Source organism: Panthera leo, chromosome A2 (assembly GCF_018350215.1).
Source record: "Panthera leo isolate Ple1 chromosome A2, P.leo_Ple1_pat1.1, whole genome shotgun sequence".
Lineage (NCBI taxonomy): Eukaryota > Metazoa > Chordata > Mammalia > Carnivora > Felidae > Panthera > Panthera leo.
In genome coordinates this window covers 17,737,259-17,758,876 of record NC_056680.1, presented here as the reverse complement: position 1 = coordinate 17,758,876, position 21,618 = coordinate 17,737,259, and the positions used below count along the sequence as shown (strand labels likewise).

Genomic DNA, 21,618 nt, shown 5'->3' with positions numbered 1-21,618 from the left:
CAGTTAAGCATCCGACTCTTGGTTTTGGCTCAGGTCATGATCTCATGGTTAGTGAGTGTGGTCCCCGAATTGGGCTCTGTGTTGACAGTGCGGAGCCTGCTTGGGATTCATTCTGTCTGTCTCTCTCTCTCTCTCAAAACAAACAAACTTGAGAAAATAAAAATAAAAGAACTTTTTGATACAGCCCAATAAAAATAAAAGAATTTTTTGTATAAACTTAGAGTACTTGGAAAGTTGGCCTCCCTACAATATTTATTGTTTTTAATTACACATACACATTTAGTTATTATCTAAACAAAATGTATTCCTTTAGAAGTTATACTCTTTACCCACATATTTCATGAATTTTGTTCCAGCTTGTCTGTTCGCATCTTTGCCATTCTCAGAGCCACATTTGGAGGTGCTCTCCTCCTTTTTCAAAAAAATTTTTAATGTTTATTTTTGAGAGAGGCAGACAGTGTAAGCAGGGGAGGGGCAGAGAGAGAGAGACAGAGAGAGAACAGAGAGAGAGAGAGACATAGAATCCGAAGCAGGCTCTAGGCTCTGAACTGTCAGCACAGAGCCCAACGCAGGGCTCAGACTCCTAAACCAAACTGTGAGATCATGACCTGAGCTAAAGTTGGATGCTTAACCGACTGAACCACCCAAGCGCCCTAGAGGTGCTCTCCTCTTGAACATTTCCTTCTCACTTCTTAGTGGTAGAGATGTGACATTGTTACTGGAACTGCTACCCTGAACTGGTTGTGATCTCTTGGGTGTGATCCTGCTACTGTGTTGATATATGTATATTTTTCTAAGTAACAGTATTACATACCATATAATGCATCCCAAAAGGAATCCTGTATCCTTCATCCTCAGTGTAGCTCCCCTCCCTACTGGCTCGCTCTCTCTCTCTCTCTCTTTTTCTTTTTAATGCTTATTTATTTATTTATTTATTTATTTAATTCTTACTTATTTTTGAGAGAGCATGAACAGGGGAGGGGCAGAAAGAGAGGGAGACAAGAGGATTTGAAGCAGGTTGTATGCTGAGAGCAGAGAGCCCGATGTAGGGCTCAAGCTCACAAACTGTGAGATCATGACCTGAGCCAAAGTCAGACTCCACCCAGGTGCCCCCTCACTGGCTCTTCAGTCTTCCTGAAAGTCTTCTCACCTTGGCCTGTTTTAAAGGGCACCACTGCACTGGGTTAAGCTCTGGGGATGGAGGGAGGAAGCAAGCTCTTCCTGGTGTTGGTTGTGATGATATACCCCACAGGTACTTGCCTTGGGATCAGGGAGGCTGTAGCACATTACCATTTTGCCATTTTACATGGGAGGTTGGAGGGGAGATGAGGACATCTTTTTACCCAGAAAGTTTGTTGGACCTGACCGTAGTCCACATCTGGCTCAAGTGCACCTTGGGTTCATTTTTCTGTTTACAGACATTTTCTCCAATCTTTTTCAAGGTTGTGTATTTGTTTTTAATGTAAATTTGCATAAGTAGGGTTCTCTTCTAAGTGAAATTACGCTAATTCAATTTTACAAGTAAGGATTAAGCTATGGTGACACATGAGCATTATCATTATATGCTGGCTAAAAGTTAATATTCTAGTAACAAAAAGTTTTTGTACTTAATGCCTCTGAGATGCCACTTAGTTAAGATTGAAATGGTTGGGAGGATGAAAGCTCCTAAATGTGGTCTCCAGGTCAGAACAGACAGCAAAACAAGCATGTGGTTAAACAGAAGTCATGCCTTGGTTTGATTTTAAATGTTCATGAAATGTAGCTGTTGGTGAAGATACATAGCACCTACAGCATCCTGCCCACACAAAAATAGAAGTAACAGCTCCAGCAGGTGCTCATGGGACCCTCACTATGCTAAGTCTTTCACCTGTGTTCTTTTTGTTCCTGGGGTAATCTCATCCCACTCTGAACTGAAGGATTTGAGGCTTTGGGTTGTTTTTGAAACCCTTGTGACTTGGAGATGGAGCTCTAGTACCTGCTGTCATAAACTCCTTAGGACAGCCGGAATCAGTCTGGGCCTCTTGGGCTGCTTCTGCTTGCTTTCTGTTGTAGAGAATTCACAAAACTTTCTTTGCACTGCTGGGTTTGTTTGCTTGTTTTAACTCATTCTTGTGAATGTATTTAACTGAAAGTCATAATTGATCAAAATGGGAGGTTATTTAGTTTTGTTCTGTGTATCCATACATTTATCTTACTTCAGACACTAATACATGTTTTAGAAATTGAGTGTCCAATCCCAGGCCAAGGAAGATTAAAACTTTTCTTTTAAGGAAATAAGATGTGTTAGAGACAAAGAAGCAGAACACCTGGCTAGTGTTGCTATTTCTGCTCCAGACTTTTCTATCCCTAGCTGCACACTCAGAAATGAGGGGCCCCATGGGTTGTGTGAGCTCTGCCTTACTCTTTTGGGGAATGTAAAAATCTTGCATCCCCCTTCAAAGCTTGTTTTATAAGAATAGTAGATTATTTTTGTTTAACAAGTATAAAACTCATGCTAGATATGAATTTTTACTGTAACCCTCCTCCCTACCTTTTTTATCTGGGATTGAGATCCCAGGTCTATACAACTTTGGTATCTTTGCTAAGGCTGCAGCAACTTTTGTCTTGGGATTAACCTAGCTCCATGCCTGCCTTCTTTCACTCTGATGCCTATTTGTTTAAAATGTGCTTGAAACTTGGTGTCTGTGGACTGCACCTTTAGCTCATTCCTCCCCTTTTCATGAGCAACAAGTGATGCTGTATCTCTGGAGTTCTCAGTTTAGCTTCTTTTACAGCGTGCTCTGTGGAGGTGTGTGAACCCAGCACCTGTTGGTTCTCATGCTAAACAGAATCATACTGTTTCCTTGAGAGACTGTCTATAGAGTTACCCAACAAAGGAAGAGGAAGGGTGGATATAGAATACATGACCAAAGAATGTATGTATATTTTTTAAAGTTTGTTTGTTTATGTATGTATGTATGTATGTTTATTTTTTGAGAGAGAGACGTGCAGTGTGAGCAGGGGAGGGGCAGAGAGAGAGGGAGACAGAATCCAAAGCAGGTGAGCTTGTGAGATCATGACCTGAGCCGAAGTCAGGTGCTTAACTGACTGAGCCACCCAGGCACCCCTAAAGTTTATTTATTTTGAGAGAAAGTGAGAGAGAGAGCACCAGCATGGGAGGGGCAGAGAGAGAGGGAGAAAGAGAATCCCATGCAGGTTCTGCACTGTCGGTGCAGAGCCCGATGTGGGGCTTGATCTCATGAACCACTGTGAGATCATGACCTGAGCCGAAATCAAGAGTTGGCCGCTTAACCTACTGAGCCACCCAGGTATCCCAAAGAATGTATATTTGTATGAGCTTGAACAACCTGACAGGAAAAACATACAGTACTCTTAAACCACTTAATTGCACACTGCTGAGATTATGGTCTCCTAAATGAGTTCTTAATGAACATTTTCAAGTTTTCTGCTGTTATGAGTAGAGGTTTTACATGTAAGGCGGTGAAAGATGTTCTTCCATGAACAGTATCTCTTCTCTGAGGTGAGTGCTTCTGGAAGAGAGATAGTGGAGTTGGTTGCCAACTCCCTGCTGAGGGTCTGGGTTTCTCTTCGTCTGTGTTCTTATTGGAGAGTATGGGAACACAAGTGCCTTTTCCCCAGGTCCTTTGAGCTGCCCCTGCCCCTGCCCCTTGTAGTATCTATGCTTGGCTTTATGGGACAAACACAGCAACACCTTCACAGGGTTGCATGCTTGAGGACCTTAGGGTTGATTGGGATGCTGCACCTACCTTGAGAGCCCAGGGGAAGACCGTAAGCACCAGATGCAGAATCCTGGGGCATTTGGAAGTGTGGACCTTGCAGAGGTGCCAGGTGGGAGCTGACAGACTCTAGTCCCTGAAACACTGATGGATGTGGCCAGCAGGTCTAGGGCAGGTGAAGGCTAGGAAAGGAGGAAACAGGCTGCCCTCTTCCAGGAATGATTCATTTCACTCTCAGAAGAGTGTGTGTGTGTGTGTGTGGTTTTTTTGTTTTTATAGAGAGAGCATGTGTGTACAGGGGGGACAGAGGGAGAGAGAGAGAGAATCTCTCCATGCCCAGCCCAGCACACAGAGTTGATGCAGGGCTTGATCCCACAACTGTGAGATGAGCTGAAATCAAGAGTCGGATGTTTGACTGAGCCAGCCAGGCACCCCAGAAAAGTGTTTTTATTTTGAAAATACTGGAGGTTCTTTGTATAGAACCAAAGAAAGGGAACACAGTGGTAAGATGTCAAAAGTGAAAGTGCCCCACTGGCCTTCCCTCCCAGTCCTCAAATGTGCTCTTGAGTGACTGAAGTCACTGCCCTTCTCACAAGCTGGCTGATTCCAAAGGAGTCCGTGTATGATTTGCTTCAGAACTGTGGATGTGGTTGAACTTGATTTCCTCAAAGTTTCTTAATATTTTGCTATGCTTTATTTTGGAAAGAAATCTCAGGACTTACGGAGGATGACTGGCAAATGGCTCTATGTTAGGACAAAGTGCTGTGACCTGTGCCAGTGTCAGGAATTTTTTCATACCCGTATCTCATTCTTTTTCTGGCTGGTCGTGGAGGAACACTGAGTATACTGAGTGGTTTGTGATAAAAGCTGCCAGATTGGTGCTTTGAGCCTGGGACACTTTGCAAACCCTTGAGGAAAGTATTAACTAAGTGAGGTTTTGCAAGGACCTGGAGCAAATTGTGCCCCCTGGACATATAGGACCTGGTGCAGTGCAGGATACACTTTGGTCCCTCCATCAGCAGGTACAGCACTCAGGGTGTCGGCCTAGGCATGTCAGGGATGCCTGGGTTCTGTGGCTGCCCATGAGGACTGAATCATTTTTGGCTCCCTGTGTTTTAGAGAATGAGCTCGTGTGTCATCTGGTTAGGGAACCAGCTGAGGGATGAGTAGGGGTAAATATCAACAACATGCAGAGAACATATAATCTTGCCTGAAGCCAATGGACCATTATTTGTCAGCACAAGAGAGAACTGTGACTCAAGGTAGGAAAGTCCCTCATGGATTGAGCCCTCACAGCAATTTCGGCTGCAGTCTGAGACAGCCATTTCTGTGTGTTTCTGTTGTGTGTATTTTTTAGGGGGTGGTGGGAGTCATAGACTGCACCAAGGAGGAGGAGACTAGAAATGAGAATTGCCCTTGAAAGAGGAGTAATGGGCTTCTTTCTAAGGAGGACTGAGAATTCTTGGTGTATGTATGAAATACATTTAGTTATTTATAAGAAAATGTGATTCTCAGATAAAGAAGACATGTGACACCTTAGAATCAATAATTTCAATTTCCTTGAAGGAGCCGTGCTATGCTTTTAGCTAAAAAAAGCTTTTTAAGTTGCTAAAACTTTGTAATTCTAGCAGTATAACTCTGATGAACATATTTCTAGGTAGGCTGAAAGTTCCTTCTCATCCCCTTCCATTTTGGGACCTTCTAGTCTTTCATTCCAGAAATCTAATTTAACAAGGCAGAGAGATGGGGTAATGTGTCATGCTGGTGGTTCTAGAGAGGAGAAGCATCTGAGAGGCTGCTGCTTCCCTTACAGAAAAGCTTGTCTGGATTTTTGGAACAGAATCTGGTGTTTTATTTGTTCCTCAGCATTGGGGGAAGGATCTGTGTTATTATGGCTTTAATGAAACAGTTCCATGTACAACTTCCAGCTTTTCACTTATTAGAACTAGAATAAAGGGGCACCTGGGTGGCTCAGTCAGTTGTGCGTCTGACTTCAGCTCGGGTCATGATCTCACGGTTCGTGAGTTCGAGCCCCGTGTCAGGCTCTGTGCTCAACAGCTCAGAGTCTGGAGCCTGCTTTGGATTCTGTGTCTCCCTTTCTCTCTACCCCTTCCCCACTTCCTCGCTCACTCTCTCTCTCTCTCTCTCAACAATAAATAAACATTAAAAAAAAATTTTTTTTAACTAGAATAAAATGCTAACGAGGGAGAAAATGAACACCTAGTCTTGGACCACAGGCATCTGTGTCAAGTTGATGCAGAGATTGTGTCTTGTCTCTGGCCCTGCTGCTTTAGTGGAGCCAGTGCCTACTATGGCATTGGGAGGATGGGGGGAGACGGGGCAGACAGACACCTTGCCAGCCCGCCAGTCAGGCTGCAGCTCCTTTAAGGTTAGGACTAGGATTCCAGCCATTCTTAGCAGTAACTCTTTCATCTCAGGCACCTGGTTTTTGTGGTGACGCATACCTGTTATGGTGACCTCAGTACCTGGCACCTCAGCATGCCCATCATGGCCATGTCTACTCCAGAGGGCTGTTGTAAGAGCAAGGGTGTTACAGAACAGACTAAGTGCTCCAAAATGGGAGCTCTGGTCTCTAGCATGTTTGTATCACGTTGTCATTGAAGTTTGAGGAGTTGGTTACTTCCTTTTCTGATCTTCCAACACCTTGTATACACCTTAGGGTATGTGGGGGTTGTTAACATATGGTCCATCTCCCAGGGTCTTCATCATGGAGTGGAGCTCTGAGCATGCAGTGTGGGCTAGGGCAGTGTTGGATGAGCTTAAAACCTTCAAGAGCTAAACAGCTATCTGGGTTGTCCTATTTTGGTCTTAGTGATTTCTTTTCTTTTTTCGCCTCTAATATTTTCCCTCCCTGTTGTAAAGATAATATATGCTCTGAGTTTGAGACTATTTCAAGAAGTTTGGGACATTTAGAAAACTGAAAAGAAAGGAATAACGTCTTACTATTTGGTAGAAGGCAGATCCAGGTTTTGTGCTGTCTGAAGTTTATATAATGTAATATGAATATATATATAATTTATTTATATAAATATGTAATTATAACTGCCATCTTTAAACAAAAGAATTTACAATTATGAAACCAAGTAGGTAGGAAAGTGAATATCTGTTTAGATTGAAAAAAAATCAGAAGATACACATTTCAAAATCAGACAAATACTACAACTGCAATACTTTTCCCCCTACATTTTGAGGCAGGATTTTGATTGCCTCTTCTGTGACAACAGTGTTATAATGTTTCTATAGAAAGGGCATACAGTTGCTCCCCTAGGTTGATGCTCATCTGCTTTCTCTTGTTGACAACTTAGAACAGTTTCTTTCAGCTTCACAACTCATCCTATGTCATGTAAATTTTTAGAATTGTTGTCAAATTTGGGAAACCTGTATCAAGTTTTTTTCACACCTGAGCTGGGAGACTTGGAGGCATTCAACTTTTTTTTTTTAAGTTGCCATTTTTAGGTGCACCTGGGTGGTTCAGTCTGTTAAGCCTCTGACTCTTGGTTTTGGCTCAGGTCATGATCTTACAGTTTTGTGAGTTTGAGCCCTGTGTTGGGTCTGTGCTGAGTGTGTGGAACCTGCTTGGGATTCTCCCTCTCTCCCTGCCTCTCTCCAATTCGTGCTGTCTCTCTGTCTTCCTCTCTCTCTCTGAAAAATAAACGTTAAAAGAAATAAAGTTGTCTTTTTTTAACATTTATTTATTTTGAGAGAGTGCGAGCAGGGGAGGGGCAGAGAGAGGAGAGAGAGAATCTCAAGCAGGCTTTTGCGCTGTCAGTGCAGAGTCCGATACAGGGCTGGAACTCACAAACCATGAGATCATGACCTGCACCAGAATTAAGAGTTGGATGTTCAGCTGACTGAGCTACCCAGGTGTCCCAAGGCATACAGCATTTTTAATGCAGTGGCAGTGATGAAAGGGCCTTGGAAGGGGGTGGGACAGCCATGACCTCTGTGAGTAGCTGGTACTTTTTAAAATTTTTGTGTGTACGTGGTAAAATATACTTTACGTAAAATTTACCATTTTAACCATTTTTATTGTGTGATTCAGTAGCATAGCTGGTACTTTTTGACAGTCTTTTTCTCTATAATTCTTTCGACATAGTTGAGACAATATAGATTATACAATTTTTATATCTTGCCTTCATTTAAAAGAGTATATCATAAGCATTTTCTCAGATTGCTTAAAAATCGTAAAATTGATAAACTTTTTATAATATCTCGATAGTTCATCATGCACTCTTCTGTTGCTTGACATGGAAGTGAGTGCGATCACAATGGGGTATAAGAGATATCTTGATCTCTGTGGTGCAGTGGTGGGAATTTTCCTGAGGTTGGTAGTTTGATGCCCTGTACTCAGATGGGTCAATCTGGTCAGCCTCTTATCCTTGCCTCCCACAAGGCACATATTGACAGCTTTCCTCTTACTTCCTGGCTTTATTTTGCTAAAACTCCTTTTTGTGTATTCATTTTGTTATCAGGGATTGTGCCTCATCTGGTACCCAGCTTCCCCAGAAGTCCAGGTCATGCAGGGAATGATTTTCCTTCTGCATTGTCTTGCTGAGATAACTTACTTAAATAAAGCTGGATGGCAGACCCACCAGTGTTGCTGAAAGAGGCCTTCAGCAGAGACTCAGCACCAACCCATGGCCATTCTTTGCTTTGCCTGCAAAAGATGGGGATGATCATCTTGTAGTGATAACTTTGCAAAGCAAAAGGTTTGAGTCTTTGGGATGTGAACTTTGAACCAACACAGAATTTCTGATTGCTAGTTAGTATATTTGTTTTAAACTATGATAGAATTTTAATCTTCTTGAGGCCACATTTTTAAAGTTTATTCTTCAGTGACCATTCTTTTCCTGCCTGATTTTCTACAAGAGATAATTTTCCAGGAGGTTGATTGTCATTACATTAAGAGCTTAAGCTTTGTTTACATGAAATGTTTCCACATCACCAGGTCCCACATGAGTGTTAGGTGCAGAGTCCTTCATTTATATTCCTCAGTTATTGTAGACTTGATAGATGGGGAATTATAAATGCAAAATTAATACCAGTCGGTGCTCAGAATACATTTTGTAAAGTGTGTTGCATGCCTCATTTTAATAATTGTACCCACTGTATGTATGATTGGTTTGGGTTTGGATAATTGCAGTGGTTGCCTTTTGAGTTCTCTGTGTTAATCTGCGTGTGACAGGTGTTCATGACGCAGTAGTGATTTTGAGGCACATCCTGTGAAGTGCCTACTCTGTTCGTGTTCTCCTGGACTCTGGAGATTCAGCAGTGAACGGAGCGGTCAGAAATCTCTGATTTTATAGACCTTTGTTTTTTGGTGGGGTCAGGGTCAGGGATAACAAAAAATAAACAAGACAATAAAACATAGTATGTTACATAGTGATAGGTACTAAAGAGAAAGCAGGGTTGTATAAGGGAGTGTGGACAGGGAGATATGTTACTTTCAGATGGGGTACTAATAAGGAAGGCCTCATTAAAGAAGTCACATTTGGGGGCGCCTGGGTGGCTTAGTCGGTTGAGCGTCCAACTTCAGCTCAGGTCATGATCTCACGGTCCGTGGGTTTGAGCCCCGCGTCGGGCTCTGTGCTGACAGCTCAGAGCCTGGAGCCTGCTTCGGATTCTGTGTCTCCCTCTCTCTCTGACCCTCCCCCGTTCATGCTCTCTCTCTGTCTCAAAAATAAATAAAACATTAAAAAAAATTTTTAAAGAAGTCACATTTGTATGAAGAGCTGAAGGAGGTAAGAGAGTAAGCCAAGGGGGTACCCAGGGGAAAAGTGTACAAAGCAGAGGGAATGGCAAGTGCAAAGGCTCTGAGGTGGGTGTATTCCAGGCATGTTTGAGAAATAACAAGGAAGCTAGTATAAGAGGAGCCGACTTGATGCTGATTTTTCTTTCCTTCTGGGTGTTTTACAAGAAAGGCTTATTAAGGGCCTTCATGCTTCTGTTTTGCTTGATTGTAAAGGATGTTTTGCTTTGACTTTATAAGAATTAAAAAAGATAACCATGCAATTGGTAGTAGTCTGTGAGTAGGGGTGCCTGGGTGGTTCAGTCGGTTAAGAGTCCAATTCTTTTTTTTTTTTTTTTTTTTTTTTTTTTTACAATTTTTAAATTTTAACTTGTTTTATTTTTTATTTTTTAAAATTTACATCCAAATCAGTTAGCATATAGTGCAACAATGATTTCAGGAGTAGATTCCTTAGTGCCCCTTACCCATTTATCCCATCCCCCCTCCCACAACCCCTCCTGTAACTCTCAGTTTGTTCTGCATATTTATGAATCTCTTCTGTTTTGTTCCCCTCCCTGTTTTTATATTATTGTTTCCCTTCCCTTATGTTCATCTGTTTTGTCTCTTAAAGTCTTCATATGGGTGAAGTAATATGATTTTTGTCTTTTTCTGACTAATTTCACTTACCATAATACCCTCCAGTTCCATCCACGTAGTTGCAAATGGCAAGATTTCATTATTTTTTTTTTTTGATTGCCAAGTAATACTCCATTGTATATCTATACCACATCTTCTTTATCCATTCATCCATCGATGGACAAAGTGTCCAATTCTTGATTTCAGCTCAGGTCATGAGCCCCGAGTCGATTTTCTGTCTCTGCCCCTCCCCACAGCTTGTGCACACATGCGCACACTCTCTCAAAATAAATAAACTTAAAAAAAAAAAAAAAAAAAGTCTACCAGTATTAAGAGCCTGATAAAAATTAGGCTTTCAAAGTGAGCAAATGGCTTTAGGATTAGCATTGGGTGTCATGGATTTACAAGGGGAAGTTTGGCTATCTCTGAAAGTCTATACCATCTGGCAATGCCTTCACAGAAAGGGAGGAGTCCGTACTTTGACCAAGATGGTGACCCAGGCTGACCTTGGCAGGAGTGACTCAAAGATGCTCAGTGTAAGGCAAATGACCCGAGTGAGAACAGATGGGAAGGTAAATTTCATCCAGTGCATTTGCATGTAGAAACTATTTAAAAGCTAATACGATCTTTTTAAATACAGTTTTTTTCTGATTATTAAAATAATATATACTTATGAAAATTTGGTAAATTAAAAAGTATAAGAAAAAATTTAATCCCTTTATTGAATTGTAAATTATATACAATAAGATTCATCAATTTTAAGTCTAATTTTATGAGTTTTGACAAATTTATGCAGTCATATAATTACTGCCCCAGTCATAGCTAAAACACTGTCATTACCCCTAAAAGTTCTCTTGGTCCCCTTTGCAGTAAATCCTATTCTTCTACCTCTGCAACTGCCTATCTACTTTCTATAGTTCTGCTTTTTCTAGAATTTTGTATAAATGGAATCTTATAGCACATAGTCTTTTCTGATTGGCTTTTTTTCACTTCTGATGCTTTTATGATGAATCTTTGTTGTTGCATGTATCAGTACATTCACTTTTATTACTGAATAATATTGCATTATATGGATATACCACAGTTTGTTTATTCATTCACCCATTTGATGGATGTTTGGATTTCCACCTTTTGGCTGCTGTAAATAGTGCCTCTGTGATCATTCATGTATAAGCCTATGTGGACATTTGTTTTCATTTCTCTTAGGCATATGCATATGTAGGATTGTTGGGTCATATAATAAGTATATGTTGAACTTTCTAAGAAACCGCCAAACTGTTTTCTGAAGCGGCTGTTACCTTTTTGCATTCCTACCAGCAGTGTTTAAAGAGTTCAGTGACTGACCCTGGTGGTGGAGACATGGGTTATGTGCAGATGCCGTATGGTGGCGGCTGTGGGGCTCAGGGAGAGCAGGTGTAGATGGTGAGTGTTGATTTTCCACCATCAGGCTAGTGTGCCTCACAACATTCCCTATCACTATCCAACCCTGGGGCTTTTCTTGAGGCAAATAAGTGGCCCCAGCAAACTCCATTTGTAGCCTCATTAAACTAAATTCTAGATGTGTGAGCTAACGGCTCAGGGCTTTTCATGAGTCATAGTTGTTTTATTTGCAATATTTTAGAAGCTAAGATTATTAAGGTGTTGTTTCCAGTAAATTCTTCAACCAGTTTGACAGATTTAGGGAGATGGACTGTGGAGGAAATCTGTGTCCTGTCCTAGGATGAATTATGTTGTTTTCCTTCCCTGTTCAGAGTTCATGGGTCAATGTGAGGCAATGTGGAAAATAAAATAGATGCTAAATCTGAAGGCAGTATTTTGTTTGTCCCCCCCTCCCTTGGTACAGGGTCCACACATTGCATGGACATCTCAGTAACCATTAATACTCTAGGATTCTTGGGAAACTGGGCCTTAGACTTTGGATGTTTAAAAGAGAACCCTCTGCTCAAACCACATGTGGAACAGAGAAAGAGTAGCAGGTGAAAAAGCAGGTGTTTTGGGTACTTTTCTTCCTTCTGGCCAGGTTGAGGCCACTGATATGCTGCTCTGTAATCCTTGGGAAGTTTGATTTCTTCAATTTCCCACAGAGATAGGGCCTATAAGGGAAGCTAGACTGGAAGCTCCACTTCTTCGTCTGCACCCCAAATGTAAGAAATATGTAGTACAGTGAAGCCATACATATGTTCATATTGAGAGATTGAACATAATTGAAATAAAACAATCACAAAACAGGACTTACATTATTATGTGCAATACAATGATAGTTTCTGTTTTTTAAGTTTATTTATTTATTTTGAGAGAGAAAGGGAGAGAGGAGCGAGTGGGGGAGAGGCAGAGAGAGAGAGAGAGAGAGAGAGAGAGAGAGAATCCCAAGCAGCCTCCGCACTTCAGTGCAGAGCCCGATGCAGGACTCAAACTCATGAACTATGAGATCATGACCTGAGTTGAAGTCAGACACTTAACTGACTGAACCACCCAGGTGCCCCTATTTTTTTTTTTATATGATTAAAACAAACTACTATTCACTAATTGCATTACACCACCCACAGAGTAGAGATCTACTTCAGGCCTCTCTTCTCTATTTTAGAAACCAGAAAACTGGAACCCAGAGGGAGCCAGGGACTTGGAGTCTTTCTCTAAGCAATCAAGTGGCAGAAGTGGGACTAGAACCTGGCTTCACCTCCTTACAGGATAATCACTTGTCTCCCTAACGTCACCTCACATTTGGCAGTTTCCTCTGTCATCAGCTTGCCTCAGGCAAGGGTTGGCCTTATTTTTCTTGCATCTCTACCCAAGATGATGATTACTCTCCAGTGAGCAATGTCCTACGGACTGCCAGAGTTGGGTGCTGCAGGGAGCGTGGCAAGGTGCCATGTCATACCCAGCAGCTAATGAATACCCTGAGGACCTGGGAGGAGATGGAGACATTCACCTGGCCTTTTGGCCTCTAGCCACACTCCTGCACCATACTAGAGAGTGCTATGAAGGACCAGCTTTTGTTTTTGAGCTTTGGTGTGGAGGTGGGTAAAAGATGCCTGGAGAGAGATATTTTTCTATTTAATTGAATACGTTTAAGGAATCTTGGACAGAGTTGGAAAGGGATTTGCATTGGTGTTAGCATTACTGACAACGAAAGCAGTTTATACTTGTATGAAAGGTTTGGATTGTGTTTCTAAAGCCTGGACCATGAGGAGCATCTTGTGCAATAACAATAATTATGGTACCTGGTTCGTGCTTGGGTACTTACTGGCAGAACGACTGTGAGTCAGTACAGTAGCTTTCCTTTGGTATTGCTCGTACTCCTGAGGTCTTTTCAGTGGGTTATTATGAACTGGTCTGTGTAAACCTGGAGAAAGGGCTTGTGTGGCCAAGTATACCAGAGCTCCACCTTCTGGAGAGAGTCTGGAATGTCTGGAATGTACTCATTCTTTGAACTGATTGTCACAGAACCCTTCCCAGCACTTGCCCTCCTGAGGGCTTCTGTGATGCTCAGAAGGTGGTGCCAGGAGAGGAATCAGGACCTTTGATTTTCATCTCTTTGCATTTGGCACCCACAGTCAGTTCTCTCTAAAAAGAGATTAATACCAGTTGAAACTCTTAAAGAGAACTTTATAAATATATAGGAAATAAGACAAATATAAATATAAAACATAGGGGCGCATCTGGGTGGCTCAGTCGGTTGAACATCCAACTCTTGACTTCGGCTCAGGTCGTGATCAGATCATGAGGTTGAGTTGTACATGGGGCTCTGCGTTAACAGTGTGGAGCTTGCTTGGGATTCTCTCTCTTCTCTCTCTGCTCATCCCCCGCTTTTGTGTGCACGTGCGCTCTCTCTCTCTCAAAATAGTAAATAAACTTAAAAAATAAAAAATATAAGTACATGGTGAAGGCACTCTCACAACAGGCTAAGTGTCCCATGGATGTAGGAGTACTGTATGAAGGTACTAATGCCAGAGACCCTGGGCACTAGAGGTGGCCCTATGATGGCATCCAAAAGATTGAGGTTCATTTGGGAGCTTATTGTCCCTGGCCCTGGATGAGTTCCCTCACCTCCCCAAAGCAGTGTCATTGTTTGCAACAGAGAGAATAGTGTCTTCCTCACAGAAGGTATCTCAAGGACCAAATGAGGTAAGTTCCTGTGATGAGCCAACATCTAATAGGTGCTTTACTCACCTTAGAGGACAGTGGACCCATCTTTAGCAGACCTATTCTTACCCAGCATGTCAGCTGGGGTAATGGGAACTGGAAGAGTTGCCATTAAAAACCCTGTATGGGGGCGCCTGGGTGGCTCAGTCGGTTGAGTGACCGACTTCGGCTCAGGTCATGGTCTCACAGTTTTTGAGTTCAAGCCCCGCATCAGGCCTGGAGCCTGCTTCCGATTCTGGGTCTCCCTCTCCCTTTGCCCCTCCCCCTCTCATGCTCTGTCTCTCTCTGTCTCAGAAATAAATAAACATAAAAGAAAAAAAAAAGTAAAAAAAAAAAACAACAGAACCCTGTATGGTTGATGAAATGGCCTACATGCTGTAAGTAGTGCTAGTAGCAACCATGTAGTCTGTAAATTACAGACAGGAAACAGAACTAGCTTGACATGCCTTGAAGTGGTTAACAATTGTGTAGAGGTTGCTTTGCTAAGATCTGGGTGTTTAGTGATGCAAAGTCAGGTCTAAGGCCCTAAACCTCAGAGTGGATGAGAGCCCTGATTACGGTAGGAGCACAGCTTTGGTTTAAAGGTGTGCCCCAGCTTTTGGAGATCAGGATAGAACTGATAAAAATAGTCAGTGACCTAGAACACCGTGTATCTTTTTAAATGGAGTTAGCCAGCCTTGATCAGTTGTTTTTAGATACAGACGTTAATCATTAAAGCTAGGCCCAAGCTCCACTGCTAATAAGGTTATTGGGGCTTGTCTTTGGCCTTGGGGTGGGGGTGGGGGGTGGACACCCTGGGGGAGTAGATCTTACTAGATGGTGACTAAGCAGGTTTTCCTTTTAACTGCATTTTATAAAAATACAATTAACGACTAAGAGTGAACCCTAATGTAAACTATGATGATGTGTCAATGTGGGTTCATCATCATTTGTAACAAACGTACCACTATGGTGGGAGATATTGGTAATGGGGAAGGCAACACATGTGTGGGAGCAGGCGGTTATGTGTGCAGTCAGTGTATCTTCCTCTCATTTTTGCTGTGGGCCTAAAACTACTCTAAAAAATAAAGTTAAAAATATATATGCATGAAGTTAATCTTATTAGAAAATGGTAAGATTTAATCTGAATTCTTAGGCTTGAAATGGGACTTTACCTTATGTGGCTTTGCGTTTTTCCCGCCCATCTAACGCCGTTGTCGTGGTGGGAGGGCACTGGCTGTGTGGGTACACCTGGAGCCAGTCGCTGCCTGTCGGCATCTGGCCCCGCCCCGCGGGAGCTCTGGCTGTTTGTTTCTGCGGGAGAAGGCGGGAGAAGGCGGAGCCGGGGTGGGCGGCGTGGGTGGGGCCCGGCGAGAGCACAGGCTGTTTGTCTTTCCTCTGGAGGAAGGCTAGTGGCTCTAAGGCGGTTCCCAGGCCGCTTCCAATGCCAGTGTCTCTCTTTGCTTCCGGCAGAGCGTCCTGGCCCGCGCAACTGAGGAGCCAAAGCCAGGCAGACGGACGCACGGACAGACGACGGACGGAGGACTCACTGGCCGCTGGACCCCGCCGCCTCCCCCTTCTTCCTGCCGCCTGCGTCTGGAGGATGAGCCCAGCCTTCAGGGCCATGGACGTGGAGCCCCGCACCAAGGGCGTCCTGCTGGAGCCCTTTGTCCACCAGGTCGGGGGGCACTCATGCGTGCTCCGCTTCAATGAGACGACCCTATGCAAGCCCCTGGTTCCGAGGGAGCACCAGTTCTACGAGACACTCCCAGCCGAGATGCGCAAATTCACTCCCCAGTACAAAGGTGAGCCCCCGCTGCCATAGGGGTCTCCGCTGGCGAGGAGATGCAAGGCGGCACTTCGCAGCCGGGGAAGGCGCGGGCAGCTATCCCTGGAGCCCTCCCCTCCTTCCTCCCCACTCTGTGTTTTCCCTTCTCCTCTTGGCCCTCAGCCCAGCACCTCACACCCTCAGTTTGCAAGCCCTGGTAAGATTGCTTAATTCTGTTTTGTTTTGTGGATTTGTTTTGAGTTTATTTTTGGTGGAAGTGTAGTTGTGTTTTATGTTCAGGTATCTCTTGATCACAGTACCCCATAGGAGTCCCCCCACCCCCGCCCATGGGAGACAGCGGGGGAAGACTTTGGGAGGATTTTTCCCAGAATCCTTGCCGCCTGCTTTTTGTCCTCCAGGAAACCAGAAGCCCTGGTGATTAGGTAGGCTGGGAGCAGGGTTGAGTCAGATGGAATGCAGGAGTGGGAGGCCTGTGCTGATTAGCTGAAACCCTTTGCTATTACGGAATGTCCCTTAAATTGCAATGTTATGGCAACTCTTTGATTCACATATGGTGACTCTCTCTTTCTTTTTATAATGCATTTTTGGGGGGACAGCATTAGCCATCATCATGGTGTGGACTTTCCTGGGAATGGGGGATATTTTGTAAATCAAAGAACCCATTAAGGAAATTAAATTTACATTGCCTGGTTGTACAAAAGACTCTTGAACAACTTAGGTTCTTTTGGGACTGTTGAAACATGCTCTTTGAAGACAGAATGTACTGGGCGCCTCTCTCTGTACTCTGTGAATATGCATGTGTGTTGTGGTTGGGGGTGGGGGAGTTGAAGGCCCTCACTTGGTCCTTCTCTGTTGTTTTTTCCAGGACAAAGCCAAAGGCCCCTTGTTAGCTGGCCACCCTTGTCCCCCTTTTCCCCCTGGTTGTTTCCCCGTGGCCACAGGGAAGTGTGGTCCCCTGAATTCCCTACCCAGGCTCCTCTGCTTCTCTGCGCCCAAAGACAGGGACCACCTCAGAAGTGTCATCTCTCTCTGAGCACGCATTCCCCTGCAGCAAGCGAGCAAGCGGGCGGGCAGCAAGGACTGAGCAAATTGAGTGATCCCAGGCCAGAGAGGCCTGGGAGGAAAGGTGTTCAGCCAGTCGGTTGTAAGGCGCTCGTCGGCACCTGCTGAAACGCTCCCACCTGACAGCCCCCTCCTCAAAGACTGTCTAATTACACATGGCAGGTTCTAGAGACTCAAGGGGGAGAGCTGCTTTCAAGGCCACCATGCGTCTGTGCTCCCGGCCCAACCTTATTTGCCTTGTGTTCATTTTGTTCTTTTGTGACTGCAAAGACCAATAAAGTAATATGTTTGAGGACAAAAGGCTTGGGGTGCCCACCCGTGTGGGGGTGCTGCAAGAAGCCTCTGCTAGGGTGTCTGTTGTGCTGTGTGGTTTGTTTTGTTTGCTCCTTTATTATTTTGTTTTGCTTGCCCAGTCTTCCCTTACCCTTGGACCCTTCTTACCCTTCAGGGCAAACCTTTGTTCCCAGTGTTCAGGCTCCGCTTTAAAGCAAGTCTCAGGCCGCCGGAGTTTCTGTTTAGGGCATCAAAAATTCCCATAAGATATAAAGAGCAAATGTTTTTACGTCTCTTTTAGGATTAGAAGAATTACATAAAATTTAATAAACATTTTCAATAATGGAAAAATGTGTCTTGTAATTCTTTGGCTCTTGCCTTGTTGAGTGCATCAGAGAGGAAGACTCTCGGCCATGTTTGCTCCCTAATCGCTTGTCTTGTATGGTGTCATCTTTTCTAGCTGTTTTGATATTTGTTAGGTTTGCAGATGAGTTTGGGGCCTCTGGCAACATAGAGACTAAGGAACAGGGTAAGAAAAAACCAAATGTTACAATCATGTTATTTATAACACATCATCTTTGGAATTAAAAGTTCTTTCTGCTCCTCACCCCCCTTCCAGGTGTGGTATCAGTTCGCTTTGAAGAAGATGAAGACAGGAACTTGTGTTTAATAGCATATCCATTAAAAGGGGACCACGGAATTGTGGACAGTGTAGACAATTCAGACTGTGAACCAAAAAGTAAGCTTCTGAGGTGGACAAACAAAAAACATCACGTCCTAGAGACAGAAAAGAGCCCCAAGGACTGGGTGAGACAGCACCGGAAAGAGGAGAAGATGAAAAGGTGGGTATAAACTGAGAGGGGAACCCTGGACTCTATGGGAGGGGAGGTGTCATGGGATCTTAGTTATAGTCCAGTCGTCTGAGCTAGAGACTCAGACGATGGTGCCTTGTCACTCAGTGGCCAGTTCCCACATGGCAGCTTCTTTGTAATGATTCTGGGTTAGGTCATGCCATTTTGGGTAAACAGCTACAGTGGCAGCTGTAAAAGAGTTTTAGTCACTCACTGCTCCTGCAGCTGCCCTGTGCCAGGCCCTGTGCTACATCCTGGGGATGTCGCAGTGGCCAAGATAGGAACTGTCCCATCACCTCAAGTTGCTCATTGATGGTGGGAGACAAAATGGTCAGTTGGGCATCCCCGGAATGTAGGATCCACTGACACAGAGCCTTCCAAGAGCCGGTTCTTGGTAGAACTGGTAAAAATATAAATAATATATAAAAATTGAGAAGTGTTTATAACGTGGCTAAGTAGGTTGGCTTATTCCCATGGGATTTCAGTTCAGCTTTTCCCAGTCTCCAGCATTTGGAATCCGGGAACTTGGATGTAGCAGAAGCCAGGGGACAGTACTGCCTAGAAAAAAAGGGCAGTGAAGGCTGCTTGGGGGTGGGGGGGGTGTGCAGTGGTGGAGGCAGAGGCTGTTCTTGCATCTTAGGTTCTCTTGCTATAGAAAAAACAGTGATCTGGCCCTTTAATTTTTTCAAAGTCAACTTTCTTGAGGTATAATCCACTTAGAATAAAATGTATCCATTTGAAGTGTTCAATGTGTACGCTAAAACCACCACCACATCAAGATCTCAAACTTCCCATCACTCCAAAAGTTTCTTCATGCCTCTTTGGCCCTGAATTCTGATAAGATGTTGTGATTTATTGGCTCCTTGTCTCTTTACAGCCATAAGTTAGAAGAAGAATTTGAGTGGCTAAAGAAATCTGAAGTCTTGTACTACAGCGTAGAGAAAAAGGGGAATGTCAGTTCCCAGCTTAAACACTATAACCCCTGGAGCATGAAGTGTCACCAGCAACAGTTACAGAGAATGAAGGAGAATGCAAAACATCGGAACCAATACAGTATCCTTTGCTCACAGGGTATCTTTGCCTTGGGGATAGGGGAGGGTAGGTGAGATCCTAGGAGCTCAGAGAGGTTGGGTTTATTTTCTAGTCATGGTTGTGCCAGGGCACGCTTTGTGGTAACCATAGGCAAATACCACTCCCTCAGGAACAAGGGCTGGTCTGGGAATACAGGTGGTGGGGAGGCGGTTGAGGGCCACCTCATGGAGGGACCAACCTGCATCAGGGAGGCTTTAGCCTAGAGTGCAAGGGGCTGGTTTGTGTTTTCAGATTCCTACAGAGAAGACCCCAGATAGTGCTTCCTGCCAAGAATGGGGGTGGCAGGTGGGTGCTTACCTTTCAATCCTGGTTCACCAGACTGGCACATGAATAAAGCATGGGGCTTTCTCTCCTCCCCCCCCCCCGCTTTTTTTTTTTTTTTTACTCAGTGCTTTTTCATTTATTTAGTTTTTAAAGTTTATTTATTTTGAGAGTGAGTGTATGCGCATGCATGAGCAGGGAAGGGGCAAAGAGAGTTCCCAAGCAGGCTCTGTGCTGTTAGCACAGGACTCTATTCCAGGAACCGTGAGATCATGACCTGAGCTGAAACACAGGTGCCCCTTCTTTCTTTTTTTAATCTTGAGGGGGTAGTTCCTCAGAATTGAGTATGTTTTATTTTATTTTTTAACTTTTTACTAGGGAAAATTTTACACATATTAAACATAGAATATGAACTTATAAGTACCAGTCACCCAGTTTTGGTGATTAACCTACTTATGTCAGTCTTGGGCCGTGACTGTCTCTTATACCCAGCATCCCCCAACCGAGCTGTTTCTTTCTCCCTTTCCCTTTTTCCCTTTCCCCCTTTCTCCCTTTCTCCCTTTCTCCCTTTCTCCCTTTCTCCCTTTCTCCCTTTCCCTTTCTCCCTTTCCCTTTCTTCCTCTCCTCTCCTGTCCTCTCCCCTCCCCTCTTTCTTCCAGAGGGAGGGAAGGGAGGGAGAGAAAATCCTAAGCAGGCCCCCATGCTGTAAGCATGGAGCCCAATGTGGGTTTTGAACCCATGAACCATGAGATCATGACCTGAGCTGAAACTAAGAGTCAAATACTCAACTGACTAGCCACCCAGGTGCCCCCAACCGAGCTCTTTCTGAAGTGTCTCCTGTGTCATTGCATCCATACACATCTCATCATCCATCTTTAAGAGATAGGAGTTTTCTTTTAATTAAGTTAGAAAACGAGAACGAGTGGAGAAGGGGCAGAGAGAGGGAGACAGAGGATCCCAAGCAGGCTCTACACTGTCAGCTCAGAGTCCGATGCGAGCTCAAACTCAAGAACTATGAGATGATGACCTGAGCCGAGATCAGGAGTTGGACGCTTAACTGACTGAGCCACCCAGGCGCCCCAAGACAAGGGTATTTTTAAGATGTGAGCTCCTTAAAACTGGACAGTAGTGCCTTATTGTCAAGTATCTAGTTTGTGTCCACATTTTCCTAATTGTCTCATAAATATGTTTTTACTGACGGTTGGTTTGAATGGAGAGCCAAGTGAAGTCCACACATTTTTGGTTGAAATGTTTAAGTCTTTTTAAATACCCTTTTTATTTTTTCATCTTGGAAATTTCTTGTCAAAGAAACTAGGTCTTCTAAACTTTCCCACCATCTGAATTTTACTGATTACATCCCTGTGGTCTTTTACATGTTACTCTTTTCTCTTTGTTTCCATTAGGTTTTGATAATTTGATCTAGAGGCTTGGTCAGATTTAGGTTCAGTTTTGGGGTAGGTGGGAGCTAGGATCCCTTGGAAATGGTAGTGGCCATCAGGAAGTGCAGTATTGTCTGTCTTGCCTGTGTTGCCATTGCCTTAGATCCATTTTTTCATTAGGCACTTTTCTAATTTTGTCATTCCTTCTTAGCTGGAATCTGTAAAGATAAACTTATTCTCATCAATTATATGCTTATACTGAGGTATAGTTTATATAGGAAAGGTACATTATTTACTGACTATTTGGAATAATGGGTGGGTTTTTTAACATCCATTCAAAATGCCAGTGGGTTTTTCGGCCTTATTATGAACCTATGAATTTAGACATATTTGATGTGGTTTTAGTCCGTTGCAGTTTTATCTTTACTGATGCACAGATTCTTCCATGTTTTGTTTTGCCTTTTAAAATAGGCTCTTGAGAAGCACCTGGGTGGCTCAGTTGGTTAAGCGTCCAACTTCGACTCAGGTCATGATCTCATGGCTGGAGAGTTCAACCCCCGCGTCAGGCTCTGTGCTGACAGCTCAGAGCCTGGAGCCTGCTTTGGATTCTGTGTCTCCCTCTCTCTCTGCCCCTCCCCTACTCATGCTCTGTCTCTCTCTGTCTCTC

General features: G+C 43.7%; 1 protein-coding gene across 3 annotated transcripts in view; it reads left to right on the top strand.

Moving 5' to 3' along the window:
• Positions 1 to 21,618, top strand: part of IP6K2 (inositol hexakisphosphate kinase 2) — a 30,667-nt gene that overhangs the window by 6,446 nt on the left and 2,603 nt on the right. For 2 of the 3 annotated variants that reach the window (XM_042929270.1, XM_042929269.1), the window contains exons 2-4: positions 15,718 to 16,049; positions 17,988 to 18,210; positions 19,097 to 19,272. In XM_042929270.1, coding sequence (XP_042785204.1) covers positions 15,848 to 16,049; positions 17,988 to 18,210; positions 19,097 to 19,272 — 601 coding nt within the window. In that variant the 5' untranslated portion in view covers positions 15,718 to 15,847. Of the gene's footprint in view, positions 1 to 2,454; positions 2,916 to 15,717; positions 16,050 to 17,987; positions 18,211 to 19,096; positions 19,273 to 21,618 lie in introns of those variants that run through there. The other variant, XM_042929271.1, reaches the window with a different exon arrangement.